This window comes from Poeciliopsis prolifica, unplaced genomic scaffold (assembly GCF_027474105.1).
Source record: "Poeciliopsis prolifica strain line A6 unplaced genomic scaffold, Auburn_PproV2 SCAFFOLD043, whole genome shotgun sequence".
NCBI lineage: Eukaryota > Metazoa > Chordata > Actinopteri > Cyprinodontiformes > Poeciliidae > Poeciliopsis > Poeciliopsis prolifica.
Genome location: NW_026562418.1, coordinates 976,850 through 993,196, shown reverse-complemented (window position 1 = coordinate 993,196; position 16,347 = coordinate 976,850). Strand labels below are relative to the sequence as shown.

The 16,347-nt window shown below is 41.8% G+C and overlaps 1 protein-coding gene across 1 annotated transcript; it reads left to right on the top strand.

Annotated features, from left to right (window-relative positions):
• Positions 1–474: 474 nt before the first annotated feature.
• On the top strand, positions 475–12,508 carry topaz1 (testis and ovary specific TOPAZ 1). The gene is made up of 20 exons (XM_055055813.1): positions 475–736; positions 2,014–4,468; positions 4,552–4,601; positions 4,693–4,778; positions 5,853–5,899; positions 5,983–6,026; positions 6,199–6,257; positions 6,579–6,665; positions 6,974–7,031; positions 7,926–8,077; positions 8,176–8,268; positions 8,382–8,497; positions 8,593–8,656; positions 8,739–8,910; positions 9,513–9,613; positions 9,687–9,852; positions 10,973–11,125; positions 11,216–11,419; positions 11,502–11,688; positions 11,865–12,508. Exons 1-20 carry the CDS (start codon positions 496–498, stop codon positions 12,085–12,087), a joined length of 4,758 nt encoding a protein of 1,585 aa, XP_054911788.1. The 5' UTR covers positions 475–495; the 3' UTR covers positions 12,088–12,508.
• The last annotated feature ends 3,839 nt before the right edge of the window (positions 12,509–16,347 follow it).

Here is a 16,347-nt window from a genome sequence, read left to right as displayed (position 1 = left end):
TTTATGGGTTAGCATGTTTCCGTCCTCTAACAGGGTGAAACTGAACCGACTCGCCCTAAAAGACGTGGTTGGCCTCAAACTCGCTCCACGGCGGCGAAAAACCCCGAAGGCGGCCATTGACGTTTCACCCGACTCCTCCAAACAACGTCAAAATGCACTTTCCAGGCCTTTGCCGGTGGAAGAGACCGCTTCTGTCCCGGGGGACCGAAACGGATCCAGCCGAACCGTCCCAGAACCAAAGAGCTCGGAGAAACGAAACGATACCCTTGGAGGGAACCTGAAGGGGAGCTACGCTGTTACACAGAAAGCCAAGTGGAAAAATGACAACATGGCGTGTAAACGGAGCGGGCCGAAAACTAAAGGCAAGTATGAGGAGAGAAAAGCCAACAGTAGAAACGAGGCTCTGCAGGGTCAGGTTGAGGTGGTGCGTTTGCGCCGACTCGGACAGCCGAGTGTTGCCGTGCTGAAGTCGACCAAAATCGGAAAACAACCAAAATGCCCTCTCCGCTGAAACTGGCTGCTTGTAAGGCAACGGGAGGACAGGATTTGGGTGATTTTCTTCTTCATGAAGGGCACGGTTTCACCGCAAGGGGGGATAGAGACATGTTGGGCAGCGTCGAAGGCAGGGATGGCCAGGGCTCGGGGAAGGCCGAGGCCGCGGGAGGCAATCCGGGCTCCGCTGCCGCTGTCGGGGGACAAATGTCTGCAGGGACCTCAGAACCGAGCAGCCCAGCAAGTAAGCAGAACCTAGCGCTAGCTAGCTAGCTCAGTTGAGGTGTTTTTATTGAAATGCACAACGCATCCAACATTTCATCAGGCAGGTAGTAGATTTAGCCAGCTGTTTTTATGCACGCTTTAATGTAACGTGTGAGATGCTAATGCTAACATAGGGGGCAAAACTTTCAACATCTTCAGCCGCACAGTATCAAATATTAGAAGCGGCCACGCAGGAGGCGGTTGTACTAAAAGCCAAGGATGGTGATAAGATAGGTGTCTAAATAAAACGATGATAGTGGCAGTAAAGACGTTTTATGACCGGGAAGCTGCCATGTTCTTCTTTAACATCCGCTTCCTGTTGGGAGAGATTTCGATTTGAAAACCTCAGCGTGACAGTTAGTTTGCTAAATATTTGTTCTCTCGGAGTTTTGAGAGTGAAATTAATTGTTAGTATTCCTCAATGCTCCCACTGAGAAGCATCAGAGGATGGGCCACGTCGGGCTTTTGTTTCTTAGCTGCAGTGGGAAGGTTACCCTGAGGTATAAATGCAGTTCTGGTCAGACGTTTACATCCACCCATTGTTAGCATGAGTGTGAAATGAATTCATTTTCGGCGTTTGTACTTTGTGTCTCTTGACAATCGCAAGAGTCGTAAGGTTCTGACATTAGGCCAGCTGGATATTTGACCACTTTTCTTCTGAGAAGCAGTAACAGGACTCAATTGGTTGTCCCTTTGGCACAGTCCAGACATCCATTCAGTCCATCCATTTTTAAGAAGGTTGAGTTCAGGACTTTAGATTTCCAAAACCTTGTTTGATTATCATTTGGTGACATTGTCCAGCTGAAATCCCTAAATATGGCAAGTTTAGATTCTGATTTGAGGGGATGTTGAAAGACATTGATTATTCAACCTACTTTATCCAGTTCCTTGTTGCTACAGGTGGAGCGATAGGCCTACATAATGCCACAATGCCTGACTTTTAGTAACATGTACCTTCGGTTTGAAAACCTCACCCTCTTTGTCCAGAAGATCTGAGGCTTTTCTGTGTGATTGAATTGTGTAGAAATATTTTTATTTCCAGACTTTATTCATGATCCCATTGTCTATATATTTAATGTTAGTATTTTTGCCAAATGGGACAAAAAGAGTGTAGAGAATTGTGGAAATTGTGGATAAAATGGCAAAAAAATAAAAAAAAGATCTAAACTGATTAGTTCTTAGTTGTTAACAGTGTTTTGGTATTCATAAAATTACAGCCTTTTCTCATTGTCTTTATTTGCTATTTTTCACTTTCAGAATTTGTTCAGGATACACATCTGAACCTATCTGAACTTGCTGGTTCAGAAGGGTGCTTCAGAAGATCTGTTGGAGCCTCCCTCTGTATTGTGTGCGGGGAATGTAAATACATTCCCCCCAGGCAGAGGACCTTGGGTAAGCAAAAGCCAAAAAACTCTACCCCGGACTCTGGGCCGTCTCTCACTATGGCTAAGGTCTACGGCGGGAAAAGAGCCGTTGAGACAGTGGAAAAGATCGTAGTGTGGATTAATGAGTACCCCAAAGTAACACTTTGTGACATTGCAGCAACATACGACATATGCAGTCACAATTGTGGTTACATTTTACCAAGCGATCTCAAGAACAAGAAGATGCGTTGCTTCAAGCGGGACATGAGGGCTGGATTTCGAATTTGGCCCAGTTGTATAGGGCATAACAGTGAGCAAGGTGGTGAGGCTAAAAATAGCACCAGTAGTCCCAGTGTGCAGAGTGGAAACAGCATCTGTCAGGCTGAAAGCCTGACAGAACAACACAAACACCCGGAAGAAGGCACAGCGTCGGAGGTCTCAAAGACGCCTTCAAAGCATTTCTACAATGGCTGGACGGATGTAGACACCACTACTCCGGCTTCTCTCTTAAAAAGCAAACACACAGAAGAAGACGAGATCAGGACTTGTGTGTTGGACCAATATCGGTTGGACGATGCTGGACTTGGATCTGACCCGATTGCTTTGGAGATTCACAGAGACAAAAGAATGAAGCTTGGGGAAGGAGTTGAGTGCAGCATGGCCTCGAAAGAAAACGTAGTAATCAGTGGACTTGATCAGAGTATTTTCAGTCCCACTAAATATGATGTATTTCAAATATCACCAGCGCATTTCAGTGAGAATGATGAGGTGAACGTCGACGAACCGGAATTTTTCACTTGCCAGAGAGTAAGGCCGTATTTTAGGGAACTACGTAGTTCGTGTGCGCGAACTTACAAGTCTTGGCCTTTTCCAAATAGTCAGCCGAGGCGTAAAGTCGGTGCATCTGCCACAGCCTGTTCAGAGACGGGTTCATCACAAAGGAACCCCATTGACTCTGTGACAAAGAATTCAAACCTGCCTTGTTCATCCACAGGAGAAAACCACAACACGACAAACCTGACGATGGTGCAACAATCTGTGCAGTCGGGAAAATCTGTACCCCGTCTTCATTGTCGTTTCGTTCCATCTTCAGGTCCAGGTCAGCTTGGTATGGAGCCAGACATTGGAGCTGGATCAACTTTTCTGTTGAGCCGCCTTGAAACGAATGGCTCCACTTCGACGACTACCACCCACTCGGTGCTCAGTCTGAGTGACTGGGAAGCATCCTCTGCTTTGTCTTATTCATCAGATCCATCATCAAGTGGCCTTTCTGCCACAATGTTTTCTCCGCTCCCTTCAACATTCCTACCAAGGAAAATCCAAAAGACTGCAGGGAAAACGGTTGAGGAACCCCAATTCTCCGTATGCGGTCCTGCATCCTTTGCACTTCCAAACAACTCCTACCAGAGTTTTGTATCCTCCACTGACTTCAGTTATGACCAGAACAACAACGATGAATGTCTCCCAATGAATAGCCCACCCAGACTGGAACCATATGACAGAAGTCCGTTCAAGTCAAAACATTTATGTAACGTACCTATACAAAACTATATGGACTTTGATTCTGATGAGTTTCTGCTTCCACCACAACTTTCCCCCATCACCTCTCCGTATAGGAGCATTTTAGGGTGTACCTCATTCAAAAGCCTGGAAAGATTGGAAAATACGGAGGAGGTTATGAACAAAGATGAAACACAAACAGATTTTTACCTGGTGCAAGTGGCTAATGGCAACACTGAGACTTCCCGTACTTCTTCTAAACGCTCCAGCAAAGAAATGGAAGGCGCTACAAGTCCCAGTACTCCGACTGACATTACAGCTTTCAAATCGTTGTCTTCCCCCAGCAACACTGAAATGGATGGAGATGAGGGTATAAAGGAAAATTTAGATGGCTCAGATAAAAACATTGAAGACGGTAAAAGAAGTTTCAAGCAAGTTCCCTTTGGTCCTACAGTACAGGCGACCGTTGGGTCGAATGTCCCGACCGAAGGCAATCTGTCTCCCAGCAGCCATAGTGAGGAACACACAGAAGAAGAAGAAGACGAAGAAGAGCAGTGTTCTTGTACAGAAGAGGAGTCGAGCGCTTACAACACGGAAGACGACCAAAGAGAAGCGGAGGGGACCAAAGAACGGGAGTCTGACGTTTTGGATGAGTTTACAGCTTATGAACAGGATATCTTGCTCGTCGACGTTGTGCAGGAGGATCCGGAACTGTTTGAAAATCTGCCAGAGAAGAGCCTGCTGAACCTGGGGCCCGTCAGGGACACCGCGGCTCCTAAAAAGAAACCAATCCCTGCAATAAAGCTTTCATCCATGACGGCTAGGTCATCATCAGTGTTTGATCAAAAGTAAGGACTCTTTTTTTGTTTCTACATCATATAGGCTACAAGTGGTTTCTCCCTGTACTAAATGAGAGGTATTTGTGTTTCAGAGTGACACCAGTTAAAGTCGATCTTCGTGACGACTGTACTGAAATTGCAGGTAGGAATTCTGGATACATTTTATGTTGTTTTTTGTGGGCATTTTTGGATGTTTTTCTACTTTATTTCATGGACAAACTAATATGTTACAGAGGAGATGGAAAGCAGACCATGGAGACCTCGGTGTAGCAACATAACTACCAAAAATCAAAATCCATATCCTCAAAGTGAACATCTGGTAACGTAACTGGGGGGTGTCCTCTTGCTCTTTATTGTGTCTCATACAGAGCGTCATTTCCCTGGAGTTTTTAATTTTGAGCATTTTATTGAAAAACTTCAGAAATGTTTGAGGAAGCATCCTAATGGATAAATGTTCTCACTGTTGGATAAAGAGCATAGTGTTTCACATCAATATAAAGTAACTTTTTATCATTGATTCATCATGCAGATTTCACTAAAAAGATTCGTTTAATCCATTTAAACTGAATTGAAGTGGATCACTGCTGTTCAGTTTTTTTGGTCAAAATGTCTCGGTATGAAATCAACGTAATATTACCGGTTTTGTGGATTTTAGAAAGTATTTGCATTCCTGTAATTTTATTTCCCAACATTTTGTCACATTGTAACCAAAAGCATTGATGCATTTTAGTGTTGATTGAATGTGGCAGATCAAAACAAAGCATAACTGTGATGTTAGCTTGATGTCCTTTTATATTTATTCATACGGGTTAATAATTTGTTACGACCAGCTTTGAAAACCCAGTGACGGACATTTTTTCCACATTTCCTTACAAAATAACTAAATTACTGTCAGACTGAATGAAGAGTACTTTTTTTTCTTTCTTTCTTTCTTTATTTATTTTTTTTTATGTTTGTCTTCCATCCATCTTCCCATCAATTTTAACCTGCATCCCTGTTTTCAGAAAAGCGCACTATTTATTTACCACCATTTAAATTTTTATTTTGGCATGCATACGCTATATATATTTTTTATGCTAGGATAGAAAATTAACTTTTTGGTCTCATCCAAACGCACCATCTCCTTCCACGTCTGCCATGTTTTTTCTGACTTAACTTCACGTCGGATTTCATATGGATTCCTTCTTGCCACTCTTCCAGAAAAGTCAGATTTGTGATGTGCAAACAATTGTTGGCTTAGGTTTGGATTGGTACAGCTATTGCATACAATTCTTAGGAAAAAAAAATGTATTCAGGTTTTTGATGTTTTAATGTGACAAAATGTGACACATTTAAATAGATATGAGTACTTTTACGCTGTAGAAGGTTATCTATGATGCATGTTCTCAACCAGGGACGATCTGATAGAAACAACATTAAAATGGACGGATCCCTGGAAAGGTACTCCTTCACACAATTTCACATGCTGAACTCTTTCAATACAGATGAATTAGTGTTAATCTCATCTGCGTGTGTCTGTTCAGTAATTTTGGTCGTCTCATCCATCCACATGTGACCTCAAGAATAGGTAAGTGGGAATAAGAAGATCAAATGTGATCTTTCCTTTTTCACTGATGACTTTTTATTTATTTAAAGTATTTTTGTGTGTGTGTTAATTTGAGTTGCTAATAGAAAGGTCAGGTCCAGGTTTGCCTAAAGTGAATAACTCCTCAGACCTGGCTCTTCTGCTCCCTCCACAGGACAGTGTATAAAAAACCAGACGAACCCGACAGATTTTAGGCGTCAGAAATCAAATGAAGTAAGTATTTCTGTATTGGGGGAAAAATGGCTGCTTTCACTTTATTTTTGACACTTAAATAAGTGAATTCTACAACAATGTGTCTATTTATTTGGTTTAAAATGATCCATCTAACAACATAATTTGATCTGAAATGAATTGGCACATTTTTTGTTTTTCTGCTTCAAACCTAATGGCTGCTTTTGGAAAATATGCACTTGAAAAAAAAAACAAGCAAAAACAGCAAACAATAGTGCAATTCATTCAGCTAATTAAATGACTGTTTTGCTGTTTCTTGTAATGGACTCCTCTGTGTAATGGAGCAAATCTTCTAATCCTCAGTACTGCAGACAGTACTTCAGTGAATCGCTGTCCTGTGGCTTCAAAATGTGTCGCTTCAAGCATCTGCCGGCGGAGGGGGACGAGAAGGTACGCCCAGCGAAACGCCTTCGTTCTCAGCTCAGACGCTTTGTGCCGAAGTAGGAATCCACTGGACCTCAGTGTATAAAATAGAAATAGAAAGGTCTGTAGAGACCGTTTACTTCATCTGAGAAGCAATCCATCATATAATTTTGCCATAAAAAAATCTTTCCATGTTTAAAGGCTGCTAGGTTTGCATCCCTGTTTAGATGTTTGTTGATCACAGGATGTATATCACCCTCTGCTGTGCTGTTGGTGTCGTTGCACATTTTCAGAGACAAAATTATTCCTTTTTTTTCTCTCTGTCTCTCTCCAAGTTCTGTGTTGACATGGTGACGAAGTTCGCCAAAAATCCAGCGTGCCTCCTGAAAGCTGGTCAGTATCCTTTCAATGCAAGTTTTCGCTTTTCCTCAAACAGCTGCTCTGCAAAAGGATTTTCTTTTTTCCTGGAAATTTGATTTGACTGGTTGGCATTAAATAAAAAGAGCCCTAATGAAAGAAGTCTTTCATGATGTTTTCACACTTGCTAGACCAGTAGTCTCGGTTTGATCGGGAAACAAAATTGCGACATTTCGTATGTCTTCAGTTGGTGTGGTTCACTATCACGCCACACTATGACAAATTAATGAAACGCTTTGAAAAACCTATTCACCTCCTCACCTGTGGTGGCGCTGCACCAAGAACCAGTGAAGAAAAAACAGCACAAAAATCTCTGAAGAAGAAACAAGTGCGCCTTCTTTCTTCACCAAATGTAAACAAAGATGTTGTAGCAACACATTTTGGCAGTTAAAAGATTTTTCTTCTGTCTGGTAAAAGATCACAAGTCATTTCTGTCGCTAACACTAGACTCTCACATTTGTTTTGGTTATACTTACCCAGAATGCCCTGCATTGCAGTCCACTTCCTGCTTTTGAAGCGGTCTCTGGTCCCCTTGGTGTTCACATTTGTATTCGAACTGTGCCAGAATTCACTTCAGTCAAGACTTAGTTGTGTAGGCGGGACAGGATTGCCCTTTTAGTTTTGTTTTTTTTTATTTTTTGGAATTTGATTGTGCGTTCACACCTACCCACACTTTTTAGACTTTATTTGTGAAGCATTCTGAAAGCAGTGTTTTGGTTTTCGACTGCTTTCTAAAGATCTGTCACAGAAAATCTCAATTAGAATATAACAAAGTTCATGTTTATAATGAGACAAAAAAATTCTAATAAGTACTGCAAGGTTCAGTGGAGTTCAGATGCGTGTATTGTTTTTTCCACTTGCTCCCTGCAGCCGCTGTGTTTACCGGGTACTACCAGAACAGCCCACCGGGGGCGTATTTCTCCATGCCGGTCCTCCTCACCCTTTTCTGGGCTCTGCTGAAAGCCGGCATGGTGTCCAACGTCTTCTCAGTCCTCCGCGTCAGCTTGGCCCACAACATAGTGGTCAGTGCAGCAGTCACGTATGTAACATAATCCAGCGTGTTGCCTAGGAGACGGAGGGGGAACATCGCTCGATTTAACCCTCTCCTGTCCTTCTCCAGCCGGGCCACGAGTTCCTGCTGGCTCTCTTTAACTACGTGAGGGACAAGGATCTCATGAGCTTCGTGCCCGAACTGATGCAGCTCACATTCAAGGTGTCTCAGTTCGTTCATCCTCGGGTTTGCTGTCGAGTCTTTTCTTTTGTTGTTTGTTTTTGTGTTTTTTTTACGTGAATGGGGGAATTTCTGTTGTTTTTGTTTGGCGACAGATGGCCGGCGTCGGTTTGGAGCTGAGCTTGGACTGCATAGACAACGTAAAACACAGCCCCATGTTTCAGCAGGCGGCTCATCACAACTCACACGTCGCTTTGGGTGGAAACCACAAGTTAGTAACACTTCAGGTTTTACTCATGATTTTAGCCGCCGTAGTTCCTAATCGTTTGTATAATAATGTAAAAACTTGTGATTTAACTCGTTTAGCTCATCTGCCTGCCCGCAGAGTCCTGATTATCTGAATGTAGTGCATGGGATTGTTGAAATAGAGGTTAGTTCTGTTTGATTTTTGGGTTATCCCTAAGGATTATACTGCTTCTTACTATATTTATTCATGTCATCCATTTTGTCAGCTTTGTGCCAAGCAGGAAGACTGGAAACGGATGGGAGAGGTGTACAGGTCCGTCTGCCAGTTCAGCCAACATCCAAACCAAGTGGAGCGCATCAGCGGTCGCATCGCTATAGCGCTTCTGTCAGAGAGCAAAGACAAGGTCTCACTGCCTTACGCTGCTTTCGCTGAGACAGGTGAACGTTCTCAATAATGTGTTAGGTGCTTGGTATGCTTCCTTTTTATTTTTTACCTTCTTTTTTTTTTTGTTTTAGAAAGTTTTTTTTCCTTCTGCTTCACTACCTTCAATTCCGTTACAAATTTGCTCAGGACTTTGTCGCTATTTCACTAATATCGCAAAAACAAAATTTTGCAAATTGTTGTTTCCATTGGGTAAGAATCTCAATTAAAATCACGTGAGTAAGTTTGTTCATGGCATAAGTCATAAAAAAACCCAACTTATTATTGCAACCACTTCCTGTCGTGGTCTTCTTCATGGTTTGCGCCAGTGGCAACATGCGGTCGTTGATCATGTGTTTCCATTACAATTTTGAAAAATCAACCAATTGCAATGCAACCGGACACCACTTCATCCTATCAGCAAAACTTTGTTTTTTTTAAAAAAGAACTGTTTTTTATTTATTTAAATTTTTTTATTTCTTTTCAAAATGCCAAATTGCGTAGTTATATGGAAACGCAGCTCCAGTTGGATAACTCATATAAGCCCAACGTTTTTGGCAGAAAATGGATACTTTTTCTAGGCACCATAATGATTCCAAGTTTTAATTTTTTGTATTAGTACGCCAAAACGAAAGTGAGGAGAACCTGGTGACGACTTTTGTGGGCAGAATTGGAGTGTCTTTGATGTTGAGATACCACAAAAATCACCACTGGATTAAGGTAACGACCCGCTCCATTTCTCTCCTGCGTTTCTCCAGCGTCCTTTTGTTCGGTTAATGATGTCCACATGCAGGGCCGCAGAGTGGTGGAGGTGATGTCCACCTTAAAAGTCGACTACACAACACTGAAGAGCTTATTTGGGAACGAGGACGGAGCGTCGCGCTGCTGCCTGATCACTGTGGCAACGGAGCTCTTCCTCCTCAGTGGGAGCGTGGAGGGAGCGCTAAACACACTCCGAGGTAACGCTGCCTGTCCGGACTCGTCAGATCCCAGACAATTATAACTCAAGGTGCTCCTCTGTGGCAAATCAGCTTACAGTTGATTTGCCATAGTCTGGACATTACAGCCATGTCCAGACTTCAGCAGAATCACTTTAAAAACATGGGATGATTGAAGGAAAGTAACCGTTCTAACAATGATAGTCTGTATGAGTTAAAGCTTGCAGCAGTGGTTCAAAACAGAGCAAAGTCTAATTCCTTTTGCCTCGTGGGGGATTTTTGTTTTTTACTTGAGTTGGGTGGCTCTGTTTAATTTTAATTTTTAAAAAATTATAAATATAAATATAAAAAATATAAAAGAAAAGTAGGGGGGATTGCAACTTCAGTAATCAATTCTGTTGATGATGAATTGGATACAAAAATGAGCATAAACGTTTTTACACAATACTAGAAATACATTAAAAGGTGGAAAAAAATATACAAAACTAAACATTGTATTGCCTAAAGTACAAAAACAGCATGTTTTACTTTGCACTCAATCATTTGTGGAAAAGCTTAAGAAATGCTTCTAACATACTTAACGCTAATATCATGTGGGGCTAATCTGTTTTTTGATTAACCAATTAATTAGGTAGCAAAAGGTGCTTAAAGTAGATCTTATTTATTTAAGATCATTGACAGAAATGTTGAAATTTTACATTTATTCTGCACATTTTTTATAGCTTTGGAAAACGTTAAGAATGTTTGCGTCACATTTGTCCTCCTACAGAAGTCATATTAAAACAAAAAATATGTTTCCTACCCCCATCTTTTTCCATTTTCAGACACTTTTGAAAAAGCTCCAGAGAGCTTTTTCAAAAGTGCTAAAGAGCTGCAGGTTGCCAACCCCCATATTAGGCCAACCAAAAAGGATCTAGTATATCAATGGAAAGTTTAGAAAAACAGAGTGTAAAGCAAAGTCCATTCAAGAGTTTGGGCGATTCCAGAACCAGAGACTTGACTGGCTCGTACCTGGAGAAAAAGGACTATGTCATTGTAACAAGAGTTCCCATTTTGAATTAAATTACTAACATAAATGAAACCTTTTCATGACATTCTAATTTGAGATGTTGTAGATAAGTTTGGGAATTCGTCCCTGCAGAACACAACTGGTTCCTGAGTTCGGGTTCGTGGCCATGCGAGCCCACTGATCTGGAGGGCAGGACTAATGTGCTGAGGCGTCTGGCTGGGAAAACCTCTCACCGGGACACTTTGGAAGTCCTCTGTAATCTGCCAGGAGTTAAGGAACCCATCGGTGTGTGTGAGAGCGTTTTTTTAACATTTCCTAGTCTTTGGATTTAATCTTACTGATGTTTTCAGACATTTCCTCCCCCCCTACCTCCAGACCTTATAGACATCTCCAGGTACAGTCCTCTGTTTACGTCTCACCTTCAAGTGTGTGTGGAGAGACAGATTCTACCTGTAGCGTCAGACCTGCTGGACTTCATGCTGAGTAAACAGCTGGCTGTCGATCACTCACTGCTGCAGACGCTGCTTGAGAAACTGGGCAGGCAAAACCTGTGGCTGCGGGCGCGGGAAGTCTTCAAACGTAAATATCACTGGATTACTGTCCCGTAAAAATCTAATTATTAGCTATTTAAAACCTCAAAGTGTCCGTGTTAATCCCCCAGATTCTCTGAGTGCGGGTTACTACCCTGACGTATCGGCTGCCCCTGGTTTGATGGCGCTGGTCGTACCCTGTCAGCTTGGCGAGGTGGAGCTCGCTCTCGCCTTGGAGATGTTTGTTGCCTTCAATGCGTCAGCCATTCTTCCTCTTTCAGACACCGCCACTTTTTCCCTCGACATCACTCTAAAAAGGTACATTGATGTTTTGCCAGGGTTTTACGAAAGTGCTTCATTGGCGAAAAAAAATGCAATTGGCGCACCGCTAAAAAATCACCAATAAAATACATAGAAGTTTTTCATTTGGAGTTGACAAAATGTGTTTAACTTTTAAAGGCCGCTCACTGTGCTCTGCATGGCCTCTCTTGCAGGACTCAAACCTGCGAGGGCGAGTACATCTCGGCAGGTAACCGGCTCCTCTCCGCAGCTTGCCTTCCCCAGCCCAAACTCACTGTCCGCTACACAGCGGTCAACTACTCCCAGGAGCAGCTGTTCAGGCTGGACGTTCCCTCCGCGCGCCGCTGGCTCCGCCACAATCATTTGTGGGCCAGCGAGATGTGGACGCAACGACCCAAAAGCGTCAACCCCAACTGACCTCGGTAACTATTTTGACGTCTACTTCCGTTCCAGCGTCCACGAACTCTCCGAGAAGCATCAATGAAATCAGGTAGAACAGCGTGTTTCTGTTCTAGTTCTACATTTCTTTTCTTCTTTCCATGCATGGCGACCCAGTCGCAGGAAATCACAACCAAACACTAGTGCCAGACGATCAAAATTTTTATGTTCATGTTTATTTTAAGCTCTTTATTTTCCTGAGGTAGTTTTGTTGGCTTTCACTCAGAGTTTTAAGGGAGTAACTTAGAATTTATTTCTTGCAGGGAACAATCGCATGTAATTTGGGGGGGTGGGGTGGAGTGGATGTTACAGTGTTATCTGTATATAAAATAATTAAATATGTATTTATATGACCACATTATGTTGCTGTATTGTTTGTTACAATCAAAACTGTTGCTTGTTCAGGACCTGTAATTTCCGATTTCTTTGAATTAAGTTTTTTTATTAAAAGTTTACTTCTTTGTGTGGGTGTGTGTTTATAGATCATGTAGCCACCCTGTGATTTATCATGCTCAAATGGGCAAGGTTAGACTCTGAAATGGTTAAAAAGTGTTTTATTCTCGGAAACATTTCAGGTTTTCATATTCAGGAATATTTCAAATTTGTTTCAAACGTCATTTAGAGATAACTATAAACTGGTGGCGCTTCGGCGGAAGGACACTTCACCGTTGCAATAAGAAGGCATTTCTAGCTTGGTTTTATCCAAACCAAATGCGAATCGCCATTTCTTTTAGTTTTTAAATAATTTGTATAAATAGTGTACTGTGACATTATACTGAAGGGGGGGAAGCGATGCGGCAGAGGAAACTAGGACTGGAGTTGAACTCGGGACGGCCAAGTCGAGGTTAGCGTACGGACCGCTAACGCTAACCGCGGTGGGGTTTTTTTTATTTTTATTTTTTTTTATTTTTTTTATTTATTACTATTTATTGTAAAAGATACTTTTTTGGCTTTTTCATGTATTGGTTTTACTCTCCTGGTTCATCTTTTGACTCGTTCTTGCGGTTCTGCAATATTGAACGGACAACAACCGCGTAACGCGCTGCTGTGAACTGAAAAAGTAACCCTCCGCGGAAGAGAGTCTTAGGTCAAAGTAGGTAATTGACGTGCTTTGTATCAACGTAGCATTTCATAGGTTAATGGCCCGCGTTGATGTCGACAGCCCTAGTTTCTAGAAAGCATTCTTCACATGAAATCAAATAATTAAAATGGATAGGTTAATTCTAACCTTGCTGACCTGAATATAGCTCCACTTGTAAAAGTTGAACTGTCGGGTCTTGACCTCTGTTCATGACGCAGGATGTGAGGCATGTCTGAGAAAAACATGCTGAGGAAAATATGCTCAGCAGTTCTCCTGAAAGTGGGTTTGAACCCAGTGACAGACTGAAAAGATCCACGTCAGACTTTACACGCCTCGGCACGTTAAAGGTCATCACCGAAGAGGTGGGTAAATATGTCCAGAGAAAGTTGGGTTCTGGACAAGACATGAGCTCTAAAACTGTCCTAAAGATAAAATGTAACTTCTTTTTTCATATAAAGAAGATTGTTACTTTTAAAACATGTCAGCACAAGCGTCTCTCAACAACATGGTAGTGGAGGGGTGATGATTTGGGCTCGTTGGGTTTATCATTGCTACCTCTGTGGACCAGGACTCCTCTGTGCGTCACATTGCGTCTGAATGTCTAAACATGGACCGAGTTGCGATAACACATCTAAAGTTTTGACCTCAGCCTGACTGAAATGCTTGGGGGGGAAAAACTGAAGTTGTTTTGAAAGAATGCCATCAACGTCAAGCTAATAGAGACGAGTGGGTCAGAATTCCTTCCCCGTGATCTCACAGGTGAGTTCAGACCAGAGACTGTCTGTGTTTTTAAGTGTCACAAGTGAATAAATCCTGTGGTGCGTTTAGCTTTTGACAACACAAGATGTATTTTGTTTTTTGATCAAACTGAAACCCCTCATCTTTTTATTAATCTGAAACAGAATTGGTCCTTTCAGGTGTAAAAGTTCGAGTTGAACTGTGGTGCCTTGCCCAAGTATTGATAACGTTTGTCACTTTAAAAGCACAAATCTTCAATGAACTTAAGTGGTTTCTTACAGAACAAAAAAATTTTATTGACAGTGTATTCAGCACCTTTAAGTTACGATATTCCCATGTGAAACCCAATTCACCCGATTGACTTCAGAAGTTAAATAGTATAATAGTACACATACTGCGCCTGTTTGTAATTTAATGTGAGTGAATCAGTATTCTGCAGAGTGTGGAATTTGACTTCCATGATTTCCAGTGCAGGAAAAGTATGAAAAATATTCTGATCTCCAAACTTTGTTCCCTATCCCATGATTTGGAGGATAGTCCTCTTTATTTCCTCCTTTCATTTTTTTTCTTGATTTAGCTTCTTCTGTCTTTGTCTTAATTATGCCCTTGCTTCTTTCTCCCTCCTTCCTGCTTTCTTTCTTGTCCTTCTTCACCTCTTTCCCTCTGTTCATTTTTTTTCTTTTTGCGGGTTTTATATGATAAGGTAACATACCTGCTGTCAAGTTATCAACACATCTGCCATCGAACTCATTAACTTTTGTATTTCACAGTTTTCAGTGGATCCAAAGGACTAAAACAAAACAAAAAAAAAAATCACAACTGTAAACCTGCCGAGACACGACCGACTGAACTGACAGGCCGGACAGGAAGTGCAACGGTCGGCAAAACGCTCTAAAGGACCAGCAGACGCTCAGTCTGTTGAAAGAAGGTACTTTGGTCCGGTTGGACCAAAACTGAATGTTTTGGCCTAGTTTTTGTACATAGGCTGAGACAGCATTTGAGTCGACTAATTGAATTCAATAATAAACTTCAGAATAAAACGTGCGAAAAATGCAAAAGAGCTACAATACGACGGTTCAGATCTAAATAAATATATATATTTTTGTAACATAACTCATATTCTAATTAATAATATTAATCATAAACTACAAGGAACCAGCTAGATTATTGATATTTGGTTCTACTAAATACATTATTTCAATAATTAAGGTTGAAAATGTGAAATTTGCTTAATTAAGAGTGCATTGACAGCTCTTAGTTATATAGGAATTCATAACCGCCAGGGGGCAGTACAGAGCTGCCCGCAGAGTAAAAATGCAGTTTCTCTGTGATTTCTCAGCACCTGATTGGTTTCATCTCCAGTGAGCCTACAGTTGCCACAGCATCGCTGTAGAAACGGGTAAATCCCCTCACCACAGGCGATCTGGTTTTATTGGGAGTGATTTCACACTTCCTACAAATATCCTCCCGAGTGAGGCAGTCATGAGCTCAAAGATGACTGATCACCTACAATAAATAAATATAAATGAGCCCTGCAGACCTTCACATGCTGCTCTAAGTCTTGCTGAATCCCAACATTCTTAAGGAGCCATTCAGACGGATTACGGGCCGGCGGCACCGGCGCCTCCACGAGTGTCATCCGGGGGCAGAAATAATCACAAGAACACTGAGCCGTTTGTGCATTTTCCAATTTCTGCCTCCAATCGGTGCCATTTTAATCATATCCTCCCCTCCTCTCTCTTTGCCTCTCTCGCAGCGACGTTCCTGGACGTGTCATCGCAGAACTGATGTTTTTGTTTGTGTCATGTAAGTGGATAATGCTTGGTTTCTTGGAGGTCACATAAGCCACAGCACTGATTCACGGCGCAAGTGTGTGTGTGGGTGTGTTTCGTGTAGAAAGGCATGAGCGGCCTGGTATTTTTAGCTCATTCATCCTCTTTTCACCCGACTTAGTGTTTGGCTTGCTGAATGTCTCATATGACCTCACTCATAAAAACATATTCTAACTTAATAAACGGGAGTTTTGGGCCACTTACATTCCTGCAAGTCTGCACTTGAAAGTCTTTTTATTGCCAATTTTTAACAGTTTTGTGGTGTAAATCTGTATGACAGTTCTTGTCTGATAAGACATTCCAAACAGTTTGCTTAGCAATGGGAACATGTTTTCAATGCTACGTATTTAATGGGCGAAACGAGTTAAATTGTTAATTAATTTTAACACGCTGGACTCAATGCTCCATACTAGGATTTTAATGAACGACGTGGAATGCAATAAAATTAGAGATTTGCGTTTGCTTTGCCTAGCTCCCAATAATAAAATAACAACAAATTGTATCAATTCTCTCGATTTCTGCATGGCAAAAAAATAAGACGGGCAGAGCGGGACCACACTGAAAGGACCATTGTCCTTCATCATTTCC

Bases quoted from the DNA above. Each gene is read 5' to 3' on its own strand.
- topaz1 (XM_055055813.1), top strand. From the start codon at position 496: ATGCCCTCTCCGCTGAAACTGGCTGCTTGTAAGGCAACGGGAGGACAG. The intron at 8,911-9,512 runs GTGAACGTTCTC...TTTTTGTATTAG, and splicing joins CGCTGCTTTCGCTGAGACAG to TACGCCAAAACGAAAGTGAG. The intron at 11,689-11,864 runs GTACATTGATGT...CCTCTCTTGCAG, and splicing joins CTCGACATCACTCTAAAAAG to GACTCAAACCTGCGAGGGCG.